This window comes from Mus caroli, unplaced genomic scaffold, assembly GCF_978045245.1.
Source record: "Mus caroli unplaced genomic scaffold, Mus_caroli_1 scaffold_2, whole genome shotgun sequence".
Classification (NCBI taxonomy): Eukaryota; Metazoa; Chordata; class Mammalia; order Rodentia; family Muridae; genus Mus; species Mus caroli.
The window spans coordinates 147475161-147501067 of NW_028227257.1; the positions used below are offsets into that span (position 1 = coordinate 147475161).

Here is a 25907-nt window from a genome sequence, read left to right on the forward strand (position 1 = left end):
AACAATATGAACTACCCAGTACCCCCAAGAGCTCGTGTCTCTAGCTGCATATGTAGCAGCAGATGGCCTGGTGGGCCATCAGTGGAAAGAGGGGCCCCTTGGTCGTGCAAACTTTATCTGCCTCAGTACAGGGGAACTCCAGGGCCAAGAAATAGGAGTGGGTGGGGGAGTGGGTGGGGGACTTTTGGGATAGCATTGGAAATGTAAATGAAATAAATACCTAAAAAAAAAAAAAAGAAAAGAAAAAGAATCAGTTAAAATGATGAGCCCCCAGGCTGGGTTCACAGGGAAACAGAATCTCATTGCTGTGGACATTGTGAACCAGCCCAGACTTCCTGCCTGAGGTAGTCTGTTTTGTTTTGCTTTTTCTTCTTCTTCTTTTTTAAAGTTATTCCTTTTTATTGTATGTGCTGGGTGTTTTGCCTCCATGTATGTGTGGGCACCACGTACATGCTTAGTGTTGGAAGAGGCCAGAAAAGGGCGTTGGATCTCTAAAACAGGAGTTATAGACAGATTGAGGCCTGTCATGTGGTGCTGAGAACTGAACCTAAACAGTCAGCTGTCTTTTTTAATTAGATATTTTCTTCATTTAAATTTCAAATGCTATCCCCAAACAGTCAGCAGTCTTAACTGCTGAGCCATCTCTCCAGCCCGTGGGTTCTTGTATTATTATTATTATTATTATTATTTGGTTTTTCGAGACAGGGTTTCTCTGTATAGACCTGGCTGTCCTGGAACTCACTCTGTAGACCAGGCTGGCCTCGAACTCAGAAATCTGCCTGCCTCTGCCTACCAAATGCTGGGATTAAAGGCGTGCGCCACCACTGCCCGGCTGGGCTCTTGTTTTAAAGCCAGATAGCCTTCTTTTTGCAGAAGAGAAAAGCTGCCCAGGTATTTGGGCATGGGGACTCACACACTTGTAGTGTAATCCTGGGTACACAGATCTGTTTGAGTTGAAGGCCAACCTTATCTATATAGTGGAATTCTGTTTTTTTAAGACCTTGTCTCAAGACAAAACCCTAAAATAATAAAAATAGAAATAAAGAACTAAAAAGCATGGCTTAGGAGGTCGTAGGTGTGGGGCTTTCCACAGGCTTAGGGTCGGGGTGCACACGGTCGAGTCCTGCTCCGGCCAGCAGGTGGAGCCAAGGAGAAGGCGGGCGGAAGGCCACGGGCCGCAGAATCGGGGTTTCAGGCTCCAGACCCGGGTTGCTGTTCAGCTATCCGCCCGTCTACTGGTCGGCCTGCAGCACCAGCCAGGAGCTGGGATTCCGACCGGCCAGCCGCGAGAAGTCCAGCCATACGGACACCCGCCCTGGTCCGCGCCTGCCCGGAAGCGCGGGCGCCGAGGGGGCGGGGCCTGGAAGCGCTTCCGGGGGCGGGGGGCGCGGGCAGGGGCGGCAGCGGGAGCGGCGGGGAAGGGCCTGGCGCCGGCGGCGGCGGCGGAGGGGGCGCCGCGGGCGGGCGATGTGAACGCGGCGCGCGGCCCAGGTGAGGCTGGCGGGCCGCGGGCAGAGGCGGCAGGGTCGGGGCGACCCGTGGGGCGGCTGTCCGACCTCCCCCGTGGGCGCGGCGGGACGGGGGAGAGGCTGCCTGGTCAGTGTCGGGGCCGGCCGGGCGGGGTCTTGAGGCCCGGGCACCTGCCGGAGGCCAGGCGCTTGGCCCCGAGGGGTGGCGACCCGGGGCAGCTGCCCTGCACCCCTCCAGCCTCCGCCAAGGGCGGCTCGCTCTCCCTCCCGTACCGAGGGGTCTTAGTGACCGTTGTCCCCGGAGAGCCAGGCCCCGTTTGCGGGGGGGGGGTGTCAGCGGGAGGCTGCCAAGGAGCCGCTGCCTCTGGCCATCGCCGTGTGCCAGGTAAACAGGCGGCGCGTGTTAAGCTTGGCCTGGGTGGTCTGCATGGCCACTGGCGCAGGGCTGGGGACGGACTGGGGAGGGGGCGTGTTAAAACACTGCTCGCCTAGGCCAGGTGACTGTTAGGGGGCTACTCAATTCTGGGACGCTCCATCTTGAGGTTTTCAGCAAGTCTTTCCCATTCCATGCTGGGCCTCAGTTTCTCCATGTAAGAACTGAGAGTTTAGATGAACTCCCTACAGACCTCTCATGCTGTGAGTATCTGACATTGCAAGGTCTATGCCTGGTTCAACACGCTGGGCAGTTCTACCGAAGTCTCCCCCTCCACTCCAGATGTAGACTTTTTAACCACTTCGTGCACTTTGCCTCGGGGAGGTTTAAAATGATTCCCAGAAGGGTTTTCTTGGAAATAGCTTTACTGATCCTTCATCGTTCCTTACTGCCGTCCGTAGTTTTCCCGTGGAGCGTTTTGCATGCAAACATTTTGCTGTCCGTATTTGCCCATTCTCTCTTTGTTCCCTAGTCTAGGCTGTTTTTGCTTCACATCTGGATTATTGCAACAGCTTCTTAGTTGGTCTCTGACTCCAGAGGTTTCACCCTCCCCCATCCTTCCTTTATGCTAACGCCAAACTTAGTATAGGAAGTTAAAAAAAATAGTAGAGTGCTTGCTTAGTAAAAGTCAAAATGCAGTTGAGTGGTGGACGAAAGGAGTTGAAGGTACAGTGAGTCTCCAAGGCTTTACAGTGGGTGTTCAGACATTGCCTGTGACTAGGTGATGTCTGTGACACAAGGCCACTTCCCATAGAATTCAGCAGGAGAGGTAGAGGTCAGCGAAGGGTGGTACTTGAACTGTGTGTTAAAGGGGAGTAGGATTCAGATAGGGAAAAAAGGATCCTATGGAGTTAGTGATTAGTGCAGCTTCCTGGCCGAGGAGGGGTAAGATGGGAGAGGAGGGGGAAAGGTTGATTAGGCTTGGTTCCTGAAAGATCTTGAACACTAGGCCAAAGTTGAAACTATCCTAAAGGTAGGCATATTCCAAGAAGAAGAGACCAGGGCTGCTAGAGGTGGAAGGAATAGAGGCTCGGACACGGTGGGCTAGGGGGCCATGGCAGTCAGAGCGGTGTTGAGAGCTGAACAGTGAGTGTCCTTTCTGCCTGCTTCATGCTGTCCAGTCTTTGCTACATCTCCACGCCCCCTTTCAAGGGTCTCCACGGTTTGGCATTTTCCCTCTCACCTGAACCTGACCTTTTTGTGGCCTCTGTTCTCCAAGTTTGGCCAGCTTAGGACTGCCTGTAGGGCTGTTCCAGGCCTCGGAGCGAGCACATTCTCCATTTCACTTCCTTCAAGCCCCTGCTGAAGATACACTTCCTCCAGAGGGTGTTCCCTCACCGCCCTACCCCCATGCCTTTGTGGCACTGGGACTCCAGAGCAAGCTTGCTTGGTTATCGAGCTTGTCCTGGTGCAGCCAGAGCAGGAGTTTTGTGTGAAGGCACAGCATGTGTGCTAATGCTTCTTTCAGACTCGTGCTGCTTCATGCTGGAACTGGAGTTTTGAGAATAGTTCTTCATGTAGTTCCTGATTTTTGTTGGTAAACAATTTTTTTTTTCTTAAAGGAGAAGCTGTTAGTCGTTAGGAGCTTTCTCTGTCCTCTGTAACTCCTGGTATTTACTGCTGCAGTGCCAGGTGGATGATTTCAATTTTCTTCTCAGATGCAGAAAGCACAGAATAAATTCTGTAAAATGTTAGTGTTTATTCCTAATCAGGAAAGAAGAAAACATGTCATTCTTAAGTCTAAGGCTACGGGGAAAGAAAGTGGGTATCAGGCAGGCCTGGGTCTGGATCTCTGCACAGCTACTCACTAGCTGTATGGGCTTGAGCCATTTCCCTCATTTGCTGAGCTTGTCTTTTCTTTCCTTCTTTGGTGCCGAAGAGTTAATTAACCCAAGCCTTACACATGCTAGGCAAATGCTCTACCACTGAGTTACATTCTCAGCTTTAGCCTGACTTTTCTTACTTGCTATGTGTAATAAAGTCTGGATTGTAGGGTTTTTACAGCATCATGTGCATCTGTATGTCTCTGTGCTTTTCTACCTCTCTCACATCTCCACTTTATCCTTTGAGACAGAGTCTCATTGTATCTGAAGTTCACTGTTCAGCCAGACTGGTTGTCCAGCAAGCCCTAGAGATTCTCCTGTCCCCACTTCCCCAGTGCTGGGATTACAAGCATGAACCTCTCTGTGTGCATGGTCTTTACATGGGTGCTGAGAGTTCAAATTCAGGCCCTCCTGCTTGCAGAGTAAGCTCTTTAGCACAGACTGAGCCCTCCCCACAGCCACAGGATTGTTCAGTGAAGATGGCACACAAGGGAGATAGCAAAACTCAGGGACCGTTGAAGACATTTTATTATTATGATTAGGTGTGGTGTATTAGGAGTGGAGTGGAGATGGGTTGCCAAGCTCTGCCTAGCCCATCTGTACATGTCTCTAGTCTGCCTTCCAGATGAAGCAAGAATGTCAAACATTATAAACCTAAAGTACCATTATTTTGTTATATTTCTGTTAATTTTCATGTTATTTTAGTTAAAATTCTGTTTCATGCTTTCAAACTTAATTGTGTCCATTTAATGTTTTGTAGCTGACAAACTGCTGAATTTAGCTTAGTGAAGGTCACCAACTGAGCGCAGTTAAGCTTCTAATGGTTATTTTCTGTTGATGTTGCTGGCATGGAAAGCACCCTGGAAGAATGCAATTCAAGGTGAGCCTTTCTAATCCGTCTGTTATAAGAAGTGGAACGTGTATATTTTTCCAGGTCTCCTGAAAAGCCAGCCATGAGCAGATAAGCTGCTGCGCCTTAATTTATATTGAAAATTTTGCTTTAAGAAAGCTTACTCCTGGGCTGGAGAGGTGGCTCAGCTGTTAAGAGCACTGACTGCTCTTCCAGAGGTCCTGAGTTCAATTCCCAGCAACCACATGGTGGCTCACAACCATCTGTAATGGGATTCAATGCCTTCTGGTGTGTCTGAAGACAGATACAGTGTACGCACATACATAAAATAAATAAATAAATCTTAAAAAGAAAGAAAGCAAGCTTACTCCTTCTGCTTGAAACATCCTTTCAGCTCATGATTCCAATGTGAAATGTCTATACAGGAACAGTGGTGCAGAACTCTGCTGCCTTACTGGGGAGGCTGAGACAGGAGGATCACTCGGATCCAGGAGTTTGAACCCAAACTGATAATATAGCAAAACCCTATCTTTAGAAGAAAAGCAAAGATTTCGAAACACTTTGTGAGGCCTACTTATTTGACAGAATAAAAAAAAATGAGCATTTCACAGTCAAATTTTGAAAATGGTTTGAAGTGTTGGTCCAATTATAGCCCCTTAGCACGATGTCAGACTAGCTGACTTTTATAGATTATCTTGAATGGAATTTGTCTTTTTACTTGAAGTTGATCATGAGGCTAGGTACCAAGAAAAGCCACCCATCTCACCGGAAAGCCTGAGTTAAAGTTCTCTTCTTACTGAGAGGAATATGCTTTCGCTCTTGAGACTGACAAATGTCATTTCAGTTCCTGGCTGGGTCAGTCATTAGCTGAATGACCCCAGGAAAGTTCCTTGTCTCTTGGAGTGTGTCTCCTCATCTGTGTGTACAGTGGGAATAGTTGCGACATCTGTGTCTGTTGCCAGGAGGAACTTCCTCTGCACAGTGTGTAGGGCAGGAGCTAAGGGCAGCGAGTCCTCACTGTTGCTGGTGAAGTTTAAGCAGCCATCCCTCTCCTGGGTGGAAAGCTCAGACGCAGCTTCCAATGTTTTGCATTGACTAAGACAAATCACACCCTCCCCAAATTAGTGTATCTGGGCAGACCTGGAGAGTGTTAGCGCCTTGCTCAGAAATGTAGCAGTTCGGATAAAAATGTTCTCGCACATGAATTAATGCAGTAAGAACTCTAAACTTGTTTTCCTTTAAATTAGGAAGCGCCCTTCATGAATATCCATCACAGAATGCCATTTCCTCCCCTCCCCCCTGTCTTTCTTGCTTTGAGCTTCATCAGCAGCACAATGCTTCCTGCAGCCCTGCTGCTCCTTGGGCTGCTCTAAGCCTGTGTTTGGAATCACAGGCATCTTGCCTGGGAATAATGGTCCTTCCTAGCGCTTCTAGCGGCTTCCAGACTTGTCACCTTCCTTTCTTTTCTTGGACGTGTAGCTGGGCATTTTTAGAGGATGTGTAGCATCTTGGGGAGCAGCAATGTTTCCAGGTGAGAGGGGGTTCAGCCACCTTGCAAATTTTGGATCCTGCTTGTCCTGCACCTCCAGGGTCTTCAGCAGGGCAGCTTGAGTGTGAGGGCACAGCTGAGGGTGGCAGTCCAGAGGTCTTGGCTTACCTGCTTGGTTTAGGATGTATCAGCTGACCCATACTGTGAGCTGTGGGGTCCCTGCCTAAGAGCTCATCTGGGTGCCTGTGCTCTGCTTCTGTTCTGGGTGTCTTAGGGAGATCATTCCGACTCCTTACCCGTGAGCATTATGGAGGAGACTTTAGGCCTGCATGTGTTGATGTCCAAGTAACGTTCAAGAGTCCCTTGTTCGTAGACTCTCTGTGGCACAGGTCGGAGTGTCTGAGGATGTTACCAAGTGGTTGTGCTCATTTTCCTCCCATGTGATGTGAGGCCCTGTGCTGTTCTCCTTTCCATCCTAGTCAGTGGAAATAGGGTTTGATCGAGGGTCATGTGCACTGACCTGCTGCTACCAGGGCCTCCTTCCTGAGGAACAGTAAGGGTAGTCTTTGGTTCTCAGCCCTTCTTTTGTTCTTCTGGCTGTGTCATACCACTTCCTCTTCAGTTAGCAATGGTTGATCAGTCCCTAGTCTCTTCCCACTCCCATTCCATTCTTTCTACTGCCCACTGGGTAGCCTAAGCTCTGCTTGCCCTTTCTGAACTCTCCTGCCCCAAAGTATGCCAGCCTATACTCTTGAGTTCTTCACAGCTAACTTCAGTTCTAGGTACATTATCAGGCTACAGAGAACAAAAGGTGTAATTAATTTCAGGTTCTATGTACCCTATGGCCAGATTGATCCTAATAGTCCCAGGACAGAACACAGAGGCTTTGCCGGGATATCAGTTCACCCACGGCCCTCAGCTCATCAGGACCAGGAGCTTCCTAGTTCTTCCCCCGCACTGGAATTTCAACAGGCCTACTTTATATTAAGTAAAGTTTCTAAATAAGTTTGTCTTTAAAGTAAAAACATGTGCATATTATAGCACTTCAGAGCATAGGATAGAAATGTATAAAAACAACAAAACTCTCCCCAATCCAGAGCTCTCTTTGAAAGGAGAATTCTCAACATGTACTTGCATGTGCTGGGTACTAAGAAATGGAACTAGGTCTGGAGAGGCGGCTCAGCTGTTAAGAGCACTCACTAGCTGCTCTAGCAGAGAGGGTCCAAGTCTGGTTGGGTTCTCAGTACCCACACAGCAGCTCAGTTATCTGTAACTCCAGCTTCAGGGGATCTGATGCCCCTTTCTGTCTCCTTGGGTACCTGTATGCAGATGATGCAAAGATGTACTTTTTTTCCAAGAAAAAAAACATATCTAATATACCTTAAAATCTTCATTTACTTATCAGCCTCATGTTTTCCAACTTCATAGATCTATAGACACCTGTGTAGCAATGAATTTAACCAGTGTCAACTGATGCCAAACCTGGAAGCAAACTCTTCAGCTATTCCCAGCACGGTGACATGATGCGCATGTCTGGGCTGGCTCTTTTCTAACTCCTTGCAGAAGAAGCTCTCTTCAGACACACCAGAAGAGCTAATCAGATCCCATTACCCTTGGTTGTGAGCCACCATGTGGTAGGTGGGAATTGAACTTGGAACCTCTGGGAGAGCAGTCAGTGCTCTTAAGTGCTGAGCCATCTCTCCAACCCGGATTAGTGTGGGTGTTTTTTGAGACAGGGTTTCTTTGTGTAGCCCTGGGTATCTTTTTGTTTTGGTTTGGTTTTTTTTTTTGTTTTGTTTTGTTTTGTTTTTTTGGGTTTTTCAAGACAGGGTTTCTCTGTATAGCCCTGGCTGACCTGGAACTCACTTTGTAGACCAGGCTGGCCTCAAACTCAGAAATCCGCCTGCCTCTGCCTCTGCCTCCCAAGTGCTGGGATTAAAGGCATGCACCACCATGCCCTGCTAGCCCTGGTATCTTGTAACTTGTTCTGAAGACAGTGCTGGTCTCAGACTCACTGAGATCCGTTTGCTTCTGCCTCACAAGTACTGGGATTAAAGGTGTGTGTCTCACTACCACAATCTACTATGTATTTATATTATATATATATATATATATATATATATATATATATTCCCACAATTTGGAAAAAGTCCTAGAAACCACGAAGCCTAGAAAGATGAAAAACAATAAGGAAAAGGTGTGCCACAAATGCATAAGCATGTAAACAAGAAATTGGACATGTAAAAGCAAACCAGGCCGGGCGTGGTGGCGCACGCCTTTATTCCCAGCACTCGGGAGGCAGAGGCAGGCGGATTTCTGAGTTCGAGGCCAGCCTGGTCTACAAAGTGAGTTCCAGGACAGCCAGGGCTACACAGAGAAACCCTGTCTCGAAAAACCAAAAAAAAAAAAAAAAAAAAAGCAAACCAGAAGTAGTCTATAAAAATGTAAACAAACAAAGGTGCAGTGTTATTGCTGGAGTCAAAGACCAGAGGATTACTATATGTGGTGAGTTCCAGGCCAGTGTCTCAAAACACAAAAATGCCAGCTCAAATCATAGCTGCATAAATTGCTTCTGTAATTCCATAGCTGCCTCCCGTAGCTCAGTTATGCTTGCCAGCCCTAGTGACTTGTATGTGCCAGGAAAACGTGCCTTTTTGGGGCTCTTGTGTGGTTCCTAGTGTACCATACCTGTATATCTGAGTGTGTCAGTTGACTGTTACTGGTGAGTTTCAGTCCACAGCAGGTTACTGGTGGTTGAGTTTTTAAGAGAATCAAAAGGTCCCATTGATATTGTTGTCACCTTTAACTTTCATGTTGTTGAAGAGTCAACTGTAGAGCTTGACATGATAGTGCAGACATGTAATGCCAGTATTTGGGAGGCAGAGGTAGAAGGTGTCAAAAAAAAAAAAAAAAAAAAAAAAAAACGTGTATAAATCATTGGCCTTCCAATTCGACCTCCCCAGGAGCTTGGACTGCAGTGCAAGCCGCTGCACCCTACCTTTTCTTTCTCCATTTCCCTTCTTACTGGTTTTTCAAGGCAGGGTTTCTCTGTGTAGACCAGACTGGCCTCGAACTCATGGAGATCCACCTTCCAATGCCTCCCTAGTGCTGGGTTTAAAGGTATGCACCACCACCACCCAGCTCCCTGCTTTTTCTTAATCAGTCTTTGGTGGCTGCTGCAGATGAAAAAAAACAGAAAAGCACAACGTAGGCCTTATTACATATTGGATTCATCCTTCTGCGTGTGTCCACACTTCTGTCCACTGTTTCTGTATTCTAAGTCTTTAAAAGTAATCTTTGTTGAATTTGTTTATTTATTTCATATATGGGTCCATGCACACATGTGGAGGGTCCAGCTTATGTGGCAAGTGCCTTTGTGTGCTGAGCTGTCTCTCCAGCCCCTAGCAGTTACTTTAGACCAAAGGCTTTTTTTTGTTTTTTTTTTTTTTTTTTGGTTTTTGAGACAGGGTTTCTCTGTGTAGCCCTGGCTGTCCTGGAACTCACTTTGTAGACCAGGCTGGCCTCGAACTCAGAAATCCGCCTGCCTCTGCCTTCCAAGTGCTGGGATTAAAGGCGTGTGCCACCAGTGGGCCCAGCGACCAAAGGCTTTTTATTTACTGATAAATATCACCAAATTATCCCTCAGGATTACATTTGCCAGCTCGTAAAAGCTTGCTTGCATGTAACGGCTTAACAGTGGTACTTTGGAGCATGTGTGCCTCAGTGGTAATGTTTTCGAACCACACGAAAGATCCTGGGTTTAATCCCTAGTACCGCCAACTACAAAAAAAGAAAAGAAAAGAAAAGAAAGGGATCCTTTTTCTTTTTGTAATCCAAACATTTTAAATCATGAATAAAGTTAAAACATGTTTTGGTGGGTTTTTGTCTTTTAAGTTGTATGTAGCCTTTGCCCATTTTTTTTTTTTTTTGAAAATGTTTTTGTGTTAGTCCAATTTGATTAACAAATTAAGTAATTTGGAGCTAGCCCACTATTGAAACAAACAAACAAAATAGGCATTTCCCTGTGGCTTTTCAGAGAGAGAGAGGTGCATTTTTCATCATACATTTTTTTTTTTTTATGTTTTTTTATGTTTTTATTTTTGTTTTTTCGAGACAGGGTTTCTCAGTAGCCCTGGCTGTCCTGGAACTCACTCTGTAGACCAGGCTGGCCTCGAACTCAGAAATCCGCCTGCCTCTGCCTCCCAAGTGCTGGGATTAAAGGTGTGCGCCACCACGCCTGGTTCATCATACATTTTTATATAGTCATGTACATTTGTCTGTCTGTGCCTTTGTGGCTTCTGGAACTGATGTCATGCCTGGGAGAGCCATTAAGCCAATGTTTATGACTATACCCAGATCTTTTAGTTATTTTTGGTGATACACAAGTGTTTTCAAAATACTATTATAAAAATATTGATGATGCTGGGCGTGGTGGCGCATGCCTTAAATCCCAGCACTTGAGAGGCAGAGGCAGGCGGATTTCTGAGTTGGAGTCAGCCTGGTCTACAGAGTGAGCTCCAGGACAGCCAGGGCTACACAGAGAAACCCTGTCTCGGAGCACCTCCACCCACCCCCAAAATAAGAATATTGATGATATTCAGGAGAAAGCCAAAGGCAGCTGAACATTGCTTACTGGTTTTTAGGACATGGCAAGCAGGCAACTGCTTTGAAGGCTTCAGGAGCTGTGTTCTGATTGGCCAGGCTTTCATGTCACCCTACAAGTGACCTACAGGGACACTCACTGTAAGAGTGTTCTTGCTTCTCTGCCTCCTTTGTTCATACCCATGTGAAGGATCAAGGCCAGTTACTGGTGTCTCTTTTTAGCTCAGCATGTCTGTTCCCGTCTCCTCATTTCTGTACAGTGCCCTTTTCTTCCAGAGCTCCCTCAGGTAAAAAACATGACTGTGAGGGAGGCCTCGGAGCTGAGCTTAGCATCAGTCATCATGCATTTTAGAGCAGTGCACCGGGCAGCATCCACAGCGCAGTGAGCTTTCCTGGTGAGACTATGCAGAGTTTTCAGGTAGTTTTACTTGCTAACTTCATTGCCATCTGGTCTTCTGTAAGGCCTTTTGTTCCCTTCTCCTTTGGTCTGTGTGAGGAATGGTACTGGACAGACTAGTCCCTTTCCCAGTGGCCATGCCACAGTGCTAGGGCTTGTGAGTGGCTTCCCTCCTTGGTGTGCCCAAACTTCTCCCACCTCAAGCTGTTACTCTGAACTTACCTTGTCATTTAGACTTCCCTGCTGCTTGGATGCCGCCCCCTACCCCCTTAGCATCCTCATGGCTCTCTCAGTTAACACTTGCTCTCTGACCTGCAGTCTCAGTGCTGCCTTGTGTTCTGTTGAACTTGGGCTGAACCTGTGTTGTCTTGGTGGTGTCTTGTCTCTAAGATACCCACTTTGAATCACCGAAGGGCTGTCACTTGAGCCCTAGCTTTGTGGTTCTTAACTAATTAAATTAAGGCTTTTGTATGGAGAGAGGACTTTTTGCCTAATGCAGGTATAAATGAGCCAGAGAAAAAGGTATCTGAAGAATACAAGGGCATCAAAACTGATCTTGGAAGAGGTCATGCACTTTATTAGGAGCGTCCCCCTTCCCCCAAATGTTTTCTTGATCACAGCTCTTACCTGCACAGGTCTGTTTTTGTTGCTTTCAGAAATAATCTACTGTTAGCATAGGCTGGCCTCCTGTCTTCCTGCTGCTATGCTGGGAGAACAGGCATGAAAGGGGATTTTGATTGGAAAGAGGATGCTTTGAGCATTTGTACTTTTGAGGTCTGTTACTGAAATGCCTTCACTGTCTTAGTCGTGGATAGGAAGGTGCTTGTCACTTGTCCCTGGCACCTTCCTTCCTCTTCTGCCACTGCTGCTTCACTCCTGCTCCTGGGCCCACTGAAACAAGGAGGTTAGGCCTATAGGAGGTCCAGACAGCAAACATGGAAGCGTGCTGAGAACACCTGACTCACTGGGGAGAACATGGGCTCCTTGAAGGGAGGCATGCACTGCCTCCTTCCTAGCAAGAACCCAGCATTGGACCTCCATAGGATAGATAGCCTCGTGCCCGGGAAGGCTAAGGATTGTGACTGCAGGTGACTTTTAAAGAACAGGAAGATTATCCTCCCACTGGCTGAATAAGCAGAAGAGAACCAGGAAGATAGCCAGCAGTAGCCAGTTTCAGCTAATTCCTTGTGTGATGGGAGCAGAGTTCCATGTTCTTTTCCACAGCATAGCTTTCACAAACAAAAACAAAATAGCTATTAATGGCACCATGGGGAGGTGGATCCAGTTTATATGTGCTCGTTTGTAGAGTTAAAATATGACTAGTTTTTTTGTTGTTGTTGGGTTTGTTTGTTTTTTTGCCTATTATAATGTGCTAGGAAGACATGATTAATCTGCTAAATTAAAGAACACTGATCCTAATGTTTTTAGTGAGTGGAATAATCAAATTCATTATTGTTTTCTGAAGCAGCTGCAAACTTAATCTAAATGAAAAACGAATATAAATCACATCTCTGCATTATCAAAAATGAATTTGATTCCCATCTCTCCCTGGGCTGGGAGAAAGCTGCATTAAGCCCATGTCAAACTGCAAGCCAGAGACTTTTGTGAGTCCTTGCATTCCCTGTGGTTTGCTGTATGTAGGAGTTGATGTGGAGTGAGTATTTCCTGTCAGTGTAGAGAAATCATTTAAGTCCCCAGTTAGTGTGCCATTTACTGATTGCAATTAAATCTTAGTGCAGCACAAATGACAGTCTAATTTCCTTAATTTATAAAGAGTTCTGACAACCCAGTAAAAAGTCAACTGCAGGCAGAGAATGAGAAGAGGCAGCTCAATGCGTGTTCAGCTGGACATTGACAGATGCCTTTACATTCGAGAAACATGGCGGCCTCTTTGGTAGAAAAGCACATGCATGTCGGAGGAAGGAGGTACTGTTTCCCCCCTCCAGTTCAGCAGAGGTGAAATAGTTTAATGCACGTTGCTGGTAGTTGTGGGAACAGCTCTTCCCTGTAGTTGGGGCAAACCAATGGGTCCTTGGCACCTCTTTAGAAGATGCTTCAGCATTGCAGGCTAAATGCAAAGCCTCTCAGTTCTTCTGCAAGGAGTTAGAAAAGAGCCAGCCCAGACATGCGCATCATGTCACCGTGCTGGGAATAGCTGAAGAGTTTGCTTCCAGGTTTGGCATCAGTTGACACTGGTTAAATTCATTGCTACACAGGTGTCTATAGATCTATGAAGTTGGAAAACATGAGGCTGATAAGTAAATGAAGATTTTAAGGTATATTAGATATGTTTTTTTTCTTGGAAAAAAAGTACATCTTTGCATCATCTGCATACAGGTACCCAAGGAGACAGAAAGGGGCATCAGATCCCCTGAAGCTGGAGTTACAGATAACTGAGCTGCTGTGTGGGTACTGAGAACCCAACCAGACTTGGACCCTCTCTGCTAGAGCAGCTAGTGAGTGCTCTTAACAGCTGAACCGCCTCTCCAGACCTAGTTCCATTTCTTAGTACCCAGCACATGCAAGTACATGTTGAGAATCCTTTCAAAGAGAGCTCTGGATTGGGGAGAGTTTTGTTGTTTTTATACATTTCTATCCTATGCTCTGAAGTGCTATAATATGCACATGTTTTTACTTTAAAGACAAACTTATTTAGAAACTTTACTTAATATAAAGTAGGCCTGTTGAAATTCCAGTGCGGGGGAAGAACTAGGAAGCTCCTGGTCCTGATGAGCTGAGGGCCGTGGGTGAACTGATATCCCGGCAAAGCCTCTGTGTTCTGTCCTGGGACTATTAGGATCAATCTGGCCATGGGGTACATAGAACCTGAAATTAATTACACCTTTTGTTCTCTGTAGCCTGATAATGTACCTAGAACTGAAGTTAGCTGTGAACTCACCTTGCCTAGTTCCCAAAGCTTTTGCTTGCTGCTTGTTAGCAGCTCTGGGGAGGAGACTGATGTCTCATTGCTCAGGGAGGCTTTGCTGTGAGGCAGAGGGGAGCACCTCTCACTTTTGCCGAAAGATGAAGTCCTCTAGGTGTTAGCCATGGTGTGCTGCTTCTTGTCGCCTTACTGATGCCAGCCATCCTACTAGAGGAGGCCTTGCAGAAGCCTTCCAGCCTCACACTCCATCTCAGAATGCTCTGCTGCTCCTTGCCCTCACCTCAGCCTCTGATATTCTGGTTAAACCCCTTCTGCTGGAAATGCCATGAGACAGTGACACCTGACCTTTTCTAGGTGACGGGTGTATTTTTGTAAGGCTTGCCAAAAGGAGACAGAATTGCATCTCTTCTTCAGTCTTGTTTGTTTACTGATGACGTGATTGTTTTTCTCTGTCTGAAAGGCTATTTTTATTCTTTGTTTTTAAAAAGCATCTGCTCATATTTATGGAGTTGTCAATTGTGGTATTTGGTATTTATTGTTTGTGAATTTCATACTTCTTGTCTAGGTAATTCTGTAATCCTTTTCATAATTTGTTTTCTGTCCTTTTTGTAAGCATTTTCAAGGTATAAAAGTTTTACTTCTGTAGTTATACCTCCACATTTCTACGTTGACATCATGCCATACAGGAAGGATCTAGCCAGAAGTTTATCAAGTTGCCCAAACCACCTCTCGTTAGTGATTGTCCTTTTCCCCATACTTGAAATGGCGGTGAAGTCTTGGTGTGAAGTCCACCATCACCAGCAGCTTTTTGGGCCTTGCTCTTCCCTTGTGCCCTGTCCCTGCTGAGAAGGAGCTTGCAGCAAGTCCTTCCTTCCTGACTCTGGCTCTATCTCTTGAGACCTGTGATTCCTTCTGTGGGGACGGTTTCCCTGCAGGACTCCCACACCCTCGCTGATCTAGATAACCTTTCTGCATCCCTTTGATCCTATTTAAAGGATAGTTGGCTTGGTTGGCCTTCTGTGACCACACCCTCACTCTGAAGAAGACCTGCTCTCACCAGGATTTATGGTGAAAGGAGTATGTATGACTCCCCTGATGCCAGGGCCCAGTTGTACATTACATCTGGCTCGAGTTTTCTTCTTTCTTTCTCTCTTTTTTTTTAAGATTTATTTATTTATTATATGTAAGTACATTGTAGCTGTCTTCAGACACACCAGAAGAAGGCATCAGATCACATTACAGATGGTTGTGAGCCACCATGTGGTTGCTGGGATTTGAACTCAGGACCTTTGGAAGAGCAGTCGGTGCTCTTAACTGCTGAGCCATCTCTCCAGCCCGTTTTCTTCTTTCCCTTCCCTTCCCTTCCCTTCCCTTCCCTTCCCTTCCCTTCCCTTCCCTTCCCTTTCTCTTCCTCTCTTCCTCTCTTCCTCTCTTCCTCTCTTCCTCTCTTCCTCTCTTCCTCTCTTTCTTTCTTTCTTTCTTTCTTTCTTTCTTTCTTCCTTTCTTTCTTTCTTTCTTTCTTTCTTTCAGCAGGGTTTTTTTGGTGTGAAGTGGTGAGGAATTTAAAATGCCTCATGATGATGTTTGCTCTATTGGGTTAAATTAAGTATGTATTTTTTTACTTCACAAGCACAAATGCTAGGTGGGCTAGGTACTGCACAGCTGTGGGCTGTTCTCAGCAGTGCTGGAGGCTAGGGCACTGCACACCATTGGAGCCTTCCTTAGCAATGCATGAGGTTTTGGGTTCTGTGTCCAGCACTGTGCTGTAGTGGTGGGAGAAGCTTGGATGAAAGTTTGGTAACTACTGAAAAAACACTAAAAACATGTGGCTTGTATTTTTTTTTAAGATTTATTTATTTATTTATTTTATGTATATGAGTACACTATAGCTGTACAGATGATTGTGAGCCATCATGTGGTTGCTGGGAATTGAATTTAGGACCTCTGCTCGCTCTAGTCAGCCCCACTCGCTCTGGCCCAAAGATTTATTTATTTGCTATTATAAATAAGTACACTGTAGCTGTCTTCAGACACACCAGAAGAGGGCATCAGATCTCATTATGGATGGTTGTGAGCCACCATGTGGTTGCTGGGATTTGAACTCAGGACCTTCAGAAGAGCAGTCAGTGCTCTTAACTGCTGAGCCATCTCTCCAGCTCCCATGGCTTGTATTCTTACAGGACATCAATGTTCTAGAATAGATACATTTTTAAATTGTTTTTTAAAAAGAAATTTAACAAAATATTCCATTGGCCTGTATTTATGAATTCATTTTAAAGACAGCATTCATCTCTATAGCATTAAGTCTCATAGCCAAGATCTGTTTCTTCACTTACCCATATAAAAACTCCTTATTAAGATAGTGGGTAAGGGCTGGAGAGATGGCTCAGTGGTTAAGAGCACTGACTGCTTTTCTAGAGGCCCTGAGTTCAATTCCCAGCAACCACATGGTGGCTTACAATTATTTCTAATAGGATCCGATGCCCTCTTCTGGTATGTCTGAAGACAGTTACAGGGTAGTCATATACATAAAATAAATAGACCTTAAAAAAACTAAGATATTGGTCAGTGAGATGGCTCAGTGGGTAGGGTGCTCATTGCCAAGCCTGATGACCTGAGTTCAATACTTGGGATCCACATGGTGAAAGGAAAGAAAAGGCTGTGGCAGTGCTAACAGGAGCTAAGGATATTGGGGCCAGCACCTGTTTGGTTGGATATATTTAATATATTTTTGGAGCAGACAATGACTTTCCAAGGATGATGTTTTTGTTTTGCAGTTGTTACTACTTTGTTATAGTTTTACAAGTAGTGCTTTGTCTCTTGCTTATCGATTTGTTTTCTTACTCTGAACGAGTATTTACTTCTAAGGTGAGATTTTGTCGGGGTGTCAATGTGGCGCGTGAGATTCTCCTTTGCCTTTCTGATGCCCAGATCATTTTAGCCCTAACCTTAGCTGCTCAGTCCCAATCCTTGGCATTTGCCTGTAAGGGCCTTACAGTCCCATAGTTGAAACAGACTTCTTTCTGCTGCCTGCCGTCCTCTGGTGTCGGGTTTGCACCAGATGCACAGAGTTGTCTTCCGTGTCTCTGTACGCAGTTAGAACAGCGTGAAAGGCCTGGAGATCGTTTGCTTCTTGGCACTTCTGCCAATTTATGTTATCCTAAAAATATGTCCATTTCATGCAGATTTCAAAATGATTTCAATCATAAGTCTAGGATAAATAGGAGCACAGCATTTTTCTTTGACTAAAATGTTTTAGCTCAAATTCTGACAAGATTGAAAATGCTGATGTGACCCAGTCAGTGGCTGAGCCCGTCCTGCAAGAGTCTTCAGTAGACTGGCCCTACTCTTCCTCTCCTCGCTGGCTCTGTGCTAGCCAGTGGTTTGTTTCCTTCTGTCCGTGCTTGTCCAGCCTCCGAGTTGAGTCTCTTTCTTTGACTGTTTATTGCTTACAATTGTTAAGGCCCTGACTTCCCTTGTATTTTTTGTTGTAGATGATGCTGTCTAATCCTCTAGTGTAAAAAACTTCAAAACTGCAGAACATTTTGACTTTTTAGCTTTTTGGAGATAGGGTTTCTCTGGGTAGCCCTGGCTGTCCTGGAACTCGATGGTCGACCAGACTGGCCTTGTACTCAGAGATCTGGCCGCCTCTGCATCCCAAGTGTTGGCATTAAAGGCTTGCACCACCACTACCTGGTTCAGCAGGTTTCACAGTAGCCAGTGACAGCTATGTGCCGCTGTGACATTTTACTGTGTTTGCTTTGCCTCTCATGTGTCCGTCTGGTTTGGGAGTTAGTGCTCAAATAAGTTAAGACATAGGCAGACTGTCTCACGTGCCTTTCTTGCTCTTGATGCAGTTCTTAGTAAGGAGCCTTTTCCTAAGAATGATGATTGGCCAAGTGTGACGGTACACACTCCTAAGAGCCGAGCTGCGTGTTCAGGGAGAGCCCGAATATCAGGCCCGACTGAGGCCCTGTCTCAAACCAAAATCGTGTGTGTGTGTGTGTGTGTGTGTGTGTGTGTGTGTACAACAGTGAACTTGAGGTTAGAAGACAGCTTTTGGAAATTTATTCTTTCCTTCCGTTGTATGGAGGAAATTGAACTCAGGCTTGGGCAAGTGTCTTTACCCACTGAGCCATTTCACTGGCCTCTTCAGTGTCAGGGGTTTTAAGTGGTCCAGAGCTGCAGATTCCAGGTCAGGAGTGGTGGGAGCAGTTATTCCAAGTATGCCAGTTCTGTGAGCAGCACTGGAGGACCCTACACTAGCAGTGTGTCTGTCACTCTTCCTGCTTTTGCCTGAAATAATTCTATCCTGTAAGGGACTGAGTATTGCTTGACCTGCAAATCAAGATTGCACTGGAAAGAAGTTTGTTCCATTCCTTGTGACTAAACACTTGAAAAATACCAATTGGAAATATGCAAATAGAAGCTAGGGATGACTCAGTCAGTAAAGTGTGTGCACACAAGCATGAGGACCTGAGTTCTAATCCCTAGTACCCATGTGAAAAGACCAAGCGAGGGCAGAGAGATGGCTCAGCATCCACTTGAAGCCTGGCAAGCTGAGTTTAATCTCCCAGAACTTTGGAGAGAAGGAGTCAACTCCCAGAAGTTGTTCTCTGGCCTCTGCATGTGCACTGTGGCACCCCAGACATAAATACAATCTAATAACAAACGTGGGGATGAGAATAGTGGTTCTGTGGCTAAGAGTGCTCACTGCTCTTCCAAAGGACTCAGATTTCATCTCTCGCACTCACAGCATTGCTCACAACAGTCCGTAACTGCAGTCGCAGGGACTCAGCAGTCAGTCCTAGCTTCTGAGGACACTGCATGCATACGGGACATAGGCATGCAGGCAGGCAAAACACCTATACACATAAGTAATAGTAATTTAAAAACTGGGCCTGGGGACATGTGCCTATTGGTTATCCTAATGCTATAGGCAGGAGACAGATAGGTATTTTGGTCTTGCTGACCAGCAGGACTTAGCAGTTGGTAAGCTCTCAGCTCAGTTTGAGACTATTCTCAAAAAGCAAGATAGAGACCAAGAAAACAAATGGTGTTGACCTTTGGCTCCTATGATCATGCTCACACATGTTTCTGCCCATGTAGTGTATATGTAAACATGTACACAGACATAAGCCATACACACACACACACACACACACACACACACGCACGCGCACACACATGCACTACACAATGCAGATATTGTGCACATGAATTGGAGCGTTTTTGTCGGGTCCTCCAGAGACCAGCGGCAGCAGGAGGATGGGAATGTCCCTTGAAGGATACCACCTTGTCTCAGCTGAGGCAGCCTCCCTCCCGTGCGTACAGGGCAGCCTCCCGTGGGCGCAGGGGTTTACTTTTGATCAAGTTGAGTGTTGAGAAAGAGTGATGCTGGGCCAATGGATCATTCACTTATTTGGCTGTAGGTGAACTAATGGAGAGATGGAAGATAAAACTGAGCAAGAAGAAGAGTGTCCAGGCAGACCGTAGTGCTAGCTGCAGAGTTGCAGTGAGCTATTTATGCTGCCTGCTCTTGCTGAGGAGGCCTGGCGAATTACGGGTGCTCTTTGTCTCTGCAGATTACGTTTCGTGTCGGGAGAAATGGACAACAGCAGTTTCATTCAGTTTGATGTGCCTGAGCACAGCAGTACGGTTCTGAGCCAACTAAACGAGCTCCGCCTGCAAGGGAAGCTATGCGACATCATCGTCCACATTCAGGGTCAGCCCTTCCGAGCCCACAAAGCCGTCCTCGCAGCCAGCTCCCCGTATTTCCGGGACCATTCAGCACTGAGCACTATGAGTGGCTTGTCGATCTCTGTGATTAAGAACCCCAGCGTGTTTGAGCAGTTGCTCTCCTTCTGTTACACTGGAAGGATGTCCTTGCAGCTGAAGGATGTTGTCAGTTTTCTGACCGCAGCCAGCTTTCTTCAGATGCAGTGTGTCATTGACAAGTGCACACAGATCCTAGAGAGCATCCACTCAAAGATCAGCGTGGGAGACGTTGACTCTGTTACCATTGGTGCTGAAGAGAATCCCGAGAGCCGAAATGGGGTGAAAGATGGCAGCTTCTTCACCAATCCTGTTGAAATCTCCCCTCCGTACTGCCCTCAGGTACGGCAGCCTCCAGTCAGCAGTGATCTCCGGATGGAGACAACCCCCAACAAAACCCTTCGGAGCCGCTTGCAGGAAGAGGGGCACTCAGATCGTGGGAGCAGTGGGAGTGTGTCTGAGTATGAGATTCAGATAGAAGGGGACCACGAGCAAGGGGACTTGTTGGTGAGAGAGAGCCAGATCACTGAGGTGAAAGTGAAGATGGAGAAGTCTGACCGGCCCAGCTGCTCCGACAGCTCTTCCCTGGGTGATGACGGCTACCACACGGAGATGGTTGATGGGGAACAAGTTGTGGCCGTGAATGTGGGCGCCTACGGCTCTGTGCTCCAGCATGCATACCCCTACTCCCAGACAGCTTCACAGCCTTCCAGTGTGCCAGAAGCTTTTGGAGGTCAGACCAATTCCAGTCCATCCAGGTCCATGCTGAGCTGCTTCCGAGGCCGTGGGGCCCGCCAGAAGCGAGCTCTGTCTGTTCACCTGCACAGTGACCTGCAGGGTGTGGTGCAGGGGTCTGACAGTGAAGCCATGATGAACAATCCCAGTTACGAGAGCAGTCCCCGGGAGAGGAGCGCCAGGGGGTATTGGTACCCATACAACGAGAGGTTGATCTGTATTTACTGTGGGAAGTCCTTTAACCAGAAGGGAAGCCTCGACAGGCACATGCGGCTGCATATGGGGATCACCCCCTTTGTGTGCAAGTTCTGTGGGAAGAAGTACACGCGCAAGGACCAGCTGGAGTATCACATCCGGGGCCACACTGATGACAAACCATTCCGATGCGAGGTCTGTGGGAAGTGCTTTCCATTCCAGGGTACCCTCAACCAGCACCTGCGGAAAAACCACCCGGGGGTCACCGAAGGCAGGGGTCGCATGGAGTCCCCCGAAAGAACAGACATGTATGTGGAACAGAAACTCGAAAGTGATGCATCAGCCTCAGAGATGGCACTAGATTCCCGCCTGGAAATGCACACAGTGTCCGATGCGCCTGACTAAGGAGCACCTGCACAGAGCACAGCAATCAGTGCGTCCTTATGATCTGCTTGGTTGTAATCTTTGCTTTTCCCCACCACCTGGACATCTCTTGGTTTTTTTGCTAGTTTCTCTGAAGGTTCTGGGTGGGGACTTCTTGTGTTTACCCTCCCCTCTACTCCCCTCCCCTAAGGAGCTCAAAGCATGAAGGGCAGCATATCCAGGGAAAACGCAGGCTGACAGTATTCCTTTTTGGCTAAATGCTTCTCCCAGCTCTGCCAGTGATTCAGCTATGCCAACTGGTTGACCTCACGTTCTCTGCTAAGAGGCAGCACTCCCTGTGGGTGCTAGCCCCAGTGCATTTTCATTGTGAGAGGCTAGGATGCTGTCAGCTGGTGCAAATGGGTAATCTTTTCTAATTTAAAATTACTTTTAGGGGGTAGTTAGACAATTTATATATATATATAATAAAGTGGTTATTATATATATAGTATATATACATTCTCAAATTTGAGTTTATTCTGGTTGAGGTGAATGTAAGAGGAATATATAATTTAATACAATGTGAACAGAGCTCTGGCTTTGTTTCAGCCCCGCCTACTATGTTAGTTTTAACCCTTTGTTTCCCTTACAGAAGAATGTCAGTAGACTTTCATATATAGTAATCATTGTGTCCAAATGCAAGCAAAGCAAATCACAGTGTTCGTAGCTCTGCTTCATAACAAACACATAAACCAAATGCCATAAGGTTCCTTCAACTGTAGTGGGAAACCATTTTGGAGTTTTTGTTTGTTGTCCAGGTACACTGGACAGCTTGCGGTGCTGACCTTTCTACACAGTGTAGTGTTACACTAGCCAACCCCAAAGGAGCAGTGGTTTTCAAGGTTTTTACTGGCTTACAACTCTACCTTCATTCTGTACTGTAGAATCATACATACCAGGTAACTAAATCGCTCCACCTTGAGTTAGTACTCCGACTAAAGGACAGGAATTTGTAGAGCTTGTCTACAAAATTCTCCAAGCAGTGTTGTGGTTTTGTTATTTTGTTTTCTTTTTTTTTCTCTCAAACAGCCAGTTCAGGTGCACAGCAACTTTTTTCTATGCAGTTCCCAGGGAAACTGCAGAACTTGGAATTTGTACTTTTTGTAAAGCTATATACTCTACGGGAATTGCAAGCAATATATCTATCTTGGTATTGTGTGTGCTAATGAGAGCCCCAGAGGCTCCCCACTCTCAGTGTTTCCTGCTTAAAGAAAAAAGTCAGAACTCTCTCTAAGATCCTCTGTGTGTCACCAGATCTGTGTGTGTCTCACTTTTTTGGTCATGTGGTGCTATTTTTATGTTAACTATCTTTTAGGTCAGTATCAGTCTAGAAAATGTGAAACCTACCAGTAGTACTGATGTAGTTACTTTCCTCTCAAGTTCACAGCCTGGAAAGAAACCTCAAAAGCATGTGCTGGCAAACTGGTTACTGTCTGAGTTGTGTCTGGTCAGTGCTTTGGAGAATGTCTCTGTTTGCTGTTAGATTCATATACACCAACAGGCTTCACAAATGGCTCTGGTGCTGTGGACTCAGACAGAGAGAGCAGTTTAGTCATGCCAGGGACAGCGGCGCTCTAGTCTCTGCCTGAGAACCTGAGCCTGAGACATGGACTCAAACCAACAGACCCAGAATCTGAGGACCAACCTCAAAGGCTAGGAGCTGAGGAATACAGAAATAGATGTTTGCTGGTCTGCCATGCTTTTGTGGCTCATAAGATACCAAGAACAATGGGTTTGGGGGAAAAACTTTTTGGTTGTTTGTTTGTTTGTTTGTTTTTGAGAAAAAGTTTGATCCCAGCCCTTGTGTGTAGCAGCCCCGGTGGCGGCTCAGTAGCACCTCCTTAGCACACAGGATCTGCTCACATGTGAACTCGCCTCACCTCAGTGTTAACTCCTGTAGATGACTAATCCCGCTGCTCCTGGAGCAGCTCTTGCTAATCGGGTATATGGTATGCCTTTTCCTCGTCAAACTGCCTAAGTCGGGATCTCTTCTTTCCCTGGAGCATTTGTTCAGCCTAGAAAGCTGAGCGCCTCAAGGGGAGGCTGGGCCCCAAGTGTTTACCTACTTAAGTGTGTTCTGAGGCTTCAGGTAAATGTCTGTGATTTTCATTTTCCTTACATGATTGCGTTTGCTTTTGATTTTTTTTTAATTAAATGCAAAGACTTCTTTTTTGTATTGTGATATCAATTAAGTTTGTGACAAGAAAGGCCCTAAATCTAAGGATGTGAGACATCGAGCTCAGGGAAGGAGCCTCCTTCTCACTGAGGCCTGGGGCCTTCTGAGGTGCTTCCAGAGCTTTCTGTGATGAGGCTGGTACACTCGGGCAGCATGTCCATGTCCTGGCTCTTGTCACTGTCTGTTGGAACTCACAGACATGGAGTTCTTGTGTTTGTCAACTTGTTTAGCTGGTTTGAGTTTACCAAAGAGTGACTTATCCAAAATTGTCTTTGACAAAAATATACATTGCTTTGATTGTACAGTTCAGGTTCAAACATTGTAATGGGACTGTTAAAGGGCAGAAAACCAATTTGAGTTTTAAATGATCATGATTCCGTGTTTTACAAATTGCGCTTGCTCCCATTCGTGTTGCTAACACTTTACCCTCTCCACTGCTAGCAGTGTTAAGAATGAATTCTCAAGCCATAACACAGTACTGTAAAGTTCACAGGGCTTCGAGGGGGACAGCGCCCAGGCCAGCACATCGCTGCATAGCCTATCTGCACAGTCACCCTAGGTGCCTACCGGTGGGCATGGCTACCAAGGGCTCACTGTGCAGACACTGCAGCAGCGGTTAATTGTGCCTAGCCACATGAGGATGTTCCAGGAGAGACAGCATAGCCACCTAGCAGGCCTCTCTCCCCGAAGCTCACTGTGCAACTCCTTGTGGACAGCAAACCTGTCCCTGTACAGTTGTAGGTTAGGTCTCTCACTATAGCCGATGCACACGTCCACTAAGATAAACAATATGTGAAGACATCTTTTGCAGTGCAGTGTGTCCTGCTTTCATACAGGCCTGTGCGTGATTGAGTCTCTTCTCAGCTACCTTTCCATGTTAGACAATGTGAAGACAGCCACAGCGCCCTTCCCTGCAACATTACCCCATTGCACAAACTGTGAAGATGTTTTATACTTTTGCTAACACTTGTGGTTTTCAATCTTTGTTTGTTCTCATCAGTACTCTGCCCTCTTGTTTCTACTAAAACTGTAAATACATTTAGAAACCATTTGTAAATACAGTTACAAAGATGAGTTCATCTTCCTGGTCAGTGGAAAAGCCTCCCAGTCAATTGGCTCTGCCTTGGCAGTTTTTTGTTGTTGGTGGGTTTCTCTCTCTCTCTCTCTCTCTCTCTCTCTCTCTCTCTCTCTCTTCCTCCCTCACTCCCTCACTCCCTCCCTCTCTTCTCTTTCTCTCTCTCTCCTTCCTTCCCTCCCTCACTCCCTCCCTCCCTCACTCCCTCCCTTTCCTCTCTCGTGTGTGTGTGTGTGTGTGTGTGTGTGTGTGTGTTTAAACAGCAGAAAGGATACTGTTGGTTCACTGTTAAACAGAATATACTGTAGAACTAAATTGGTAATTTTTAAATCTCCCAGAGATCTATAAATGTATGCCTCTCCTAATGATGGCAAGTATAACCCACCTCTTTATTTTACAGGCATGTATTTGTGTGTGTGTGTGTGTGTGTGTGTGTGTGTGTGTGTGTGCGTGTTTAATTTTTAACAACCTAGATTCTGGGGAGAATCCGAAAGAACATGACGCAAGGGCGGGGGGACGTCTGTATGAGTGAGCTCTGCCTTGGGTTGCTGTGTTTTATTCTAAGCTTTCCACTTGTTACTGCTATGTGTTTGTAGTTCTGTTGTTGTTAGATTCTATAATGGTTTCCTGTGAAGCCACCACTGAAAGGGACTCAAATATGCAACATCTAAACTATTTTCCAAGGGCTCATGCCCCTTGAATGGTGCTTTTAGCCTGGTCAGGGTTATTTATTAAATTTTATATATGAAAGTACTGGGGAATTATGTAAACTCTTTATACAAGACTATCTAGTTCTTACATCATAGGTTTCATTACTCAGTGCAGCTGAACTGAGAGTTCAGGGAAGTCATTCACTTTGTTCCAGATTTGTAATGGTTGTCACACATGTCGTCTTCAGTAAGTGCCAGAGTTCCCACTGTTCCTGCCAGGGCTTGCCAACTCCAGGTGCTCCCCTGGGTCTGGTACAGACAGGGCTATTGCTGCTCCTGGAGCGAGCTCTGCTCACTGCCCTGAGTGGCAGCCTGAGCCTACAGACCTCTCACCGCCCTGCCCTTCAGTGACAACAAGCATGCTGTGAATGTGGCTCAGGACTTGGAGACCAAGCTCCAGGCTGCTGCCCTGAGTAGAGCAAGAGGTAAACTCACCTGCCTCCCCTGAGAACGACCATTTTCCTAATGTGAAATCACCTCTTACCGCTTTAGCAGTAGGGCTAACTAGTCTTCTGTTACAAATGGCTGAGCAATTTGAATGACTTCACATGGTGTCATTATCTTGCAATATAAACTGGTAACCTCAACGCCACACTTCATCACCACGTGAAGTAAATGAAGCTAGCTAAGCGGATGCTGTGTCACTAGTAACTTGCCATTAAGGGTTATTTTATAGCATGAATTGAAGACTATTTATTCAAATGATATTTTACTCGTATTCATTTTGCTTTAGGTTTGTGACATGAATATTTCAGTGCTGCTTCATTTCGTTCTGAATTCTTGTTTCTTGCTTGTAAATGGCTTTTTTATGGTAATAAATTCGATGGAAATTGCTGTTTGTAAATAAAAATGCTGCTAGAGCAACCTTGCT

At 46.1% G+C, this 25907-nt stretch overlaps 1 protein-coding gene across 2 annotated transcripts; it reads left to right on the forward strand.

Moving 5' to 3' along the window:
- The first annotated feature begins 1414 nt into the window (after positions 1–1414).
- Positions 1415–25907, forward strand: Zbtb34 (zinc finger and BTB domain containing 34). Of its 2 annotated transcripts, XM_021156876.3 has the most exons (3): positions 1415–1491; positions 4486–4605; positions 19533–25907. In XM_021156876.3, exons 2-3 carry the CDS (start codon positions 4574–4576, stop codon positions 21055–21057), a joined length of 1557 nt encoding a protein of 518 aa, XP_021012535.1. In that variant the 5' UTR covers positions 1415–1491; positions 4486–4573; the 3' UTR covers positions 21058–25907. The 2 variants fall into 2 exon arrangements, with proteins under 2 accessions (XP_021012535.1, XP_029330241.1); XM_029474381.2 differs by lacking the exon at positions 4486–4605 and having other exon boundaries at positions 1443–1491.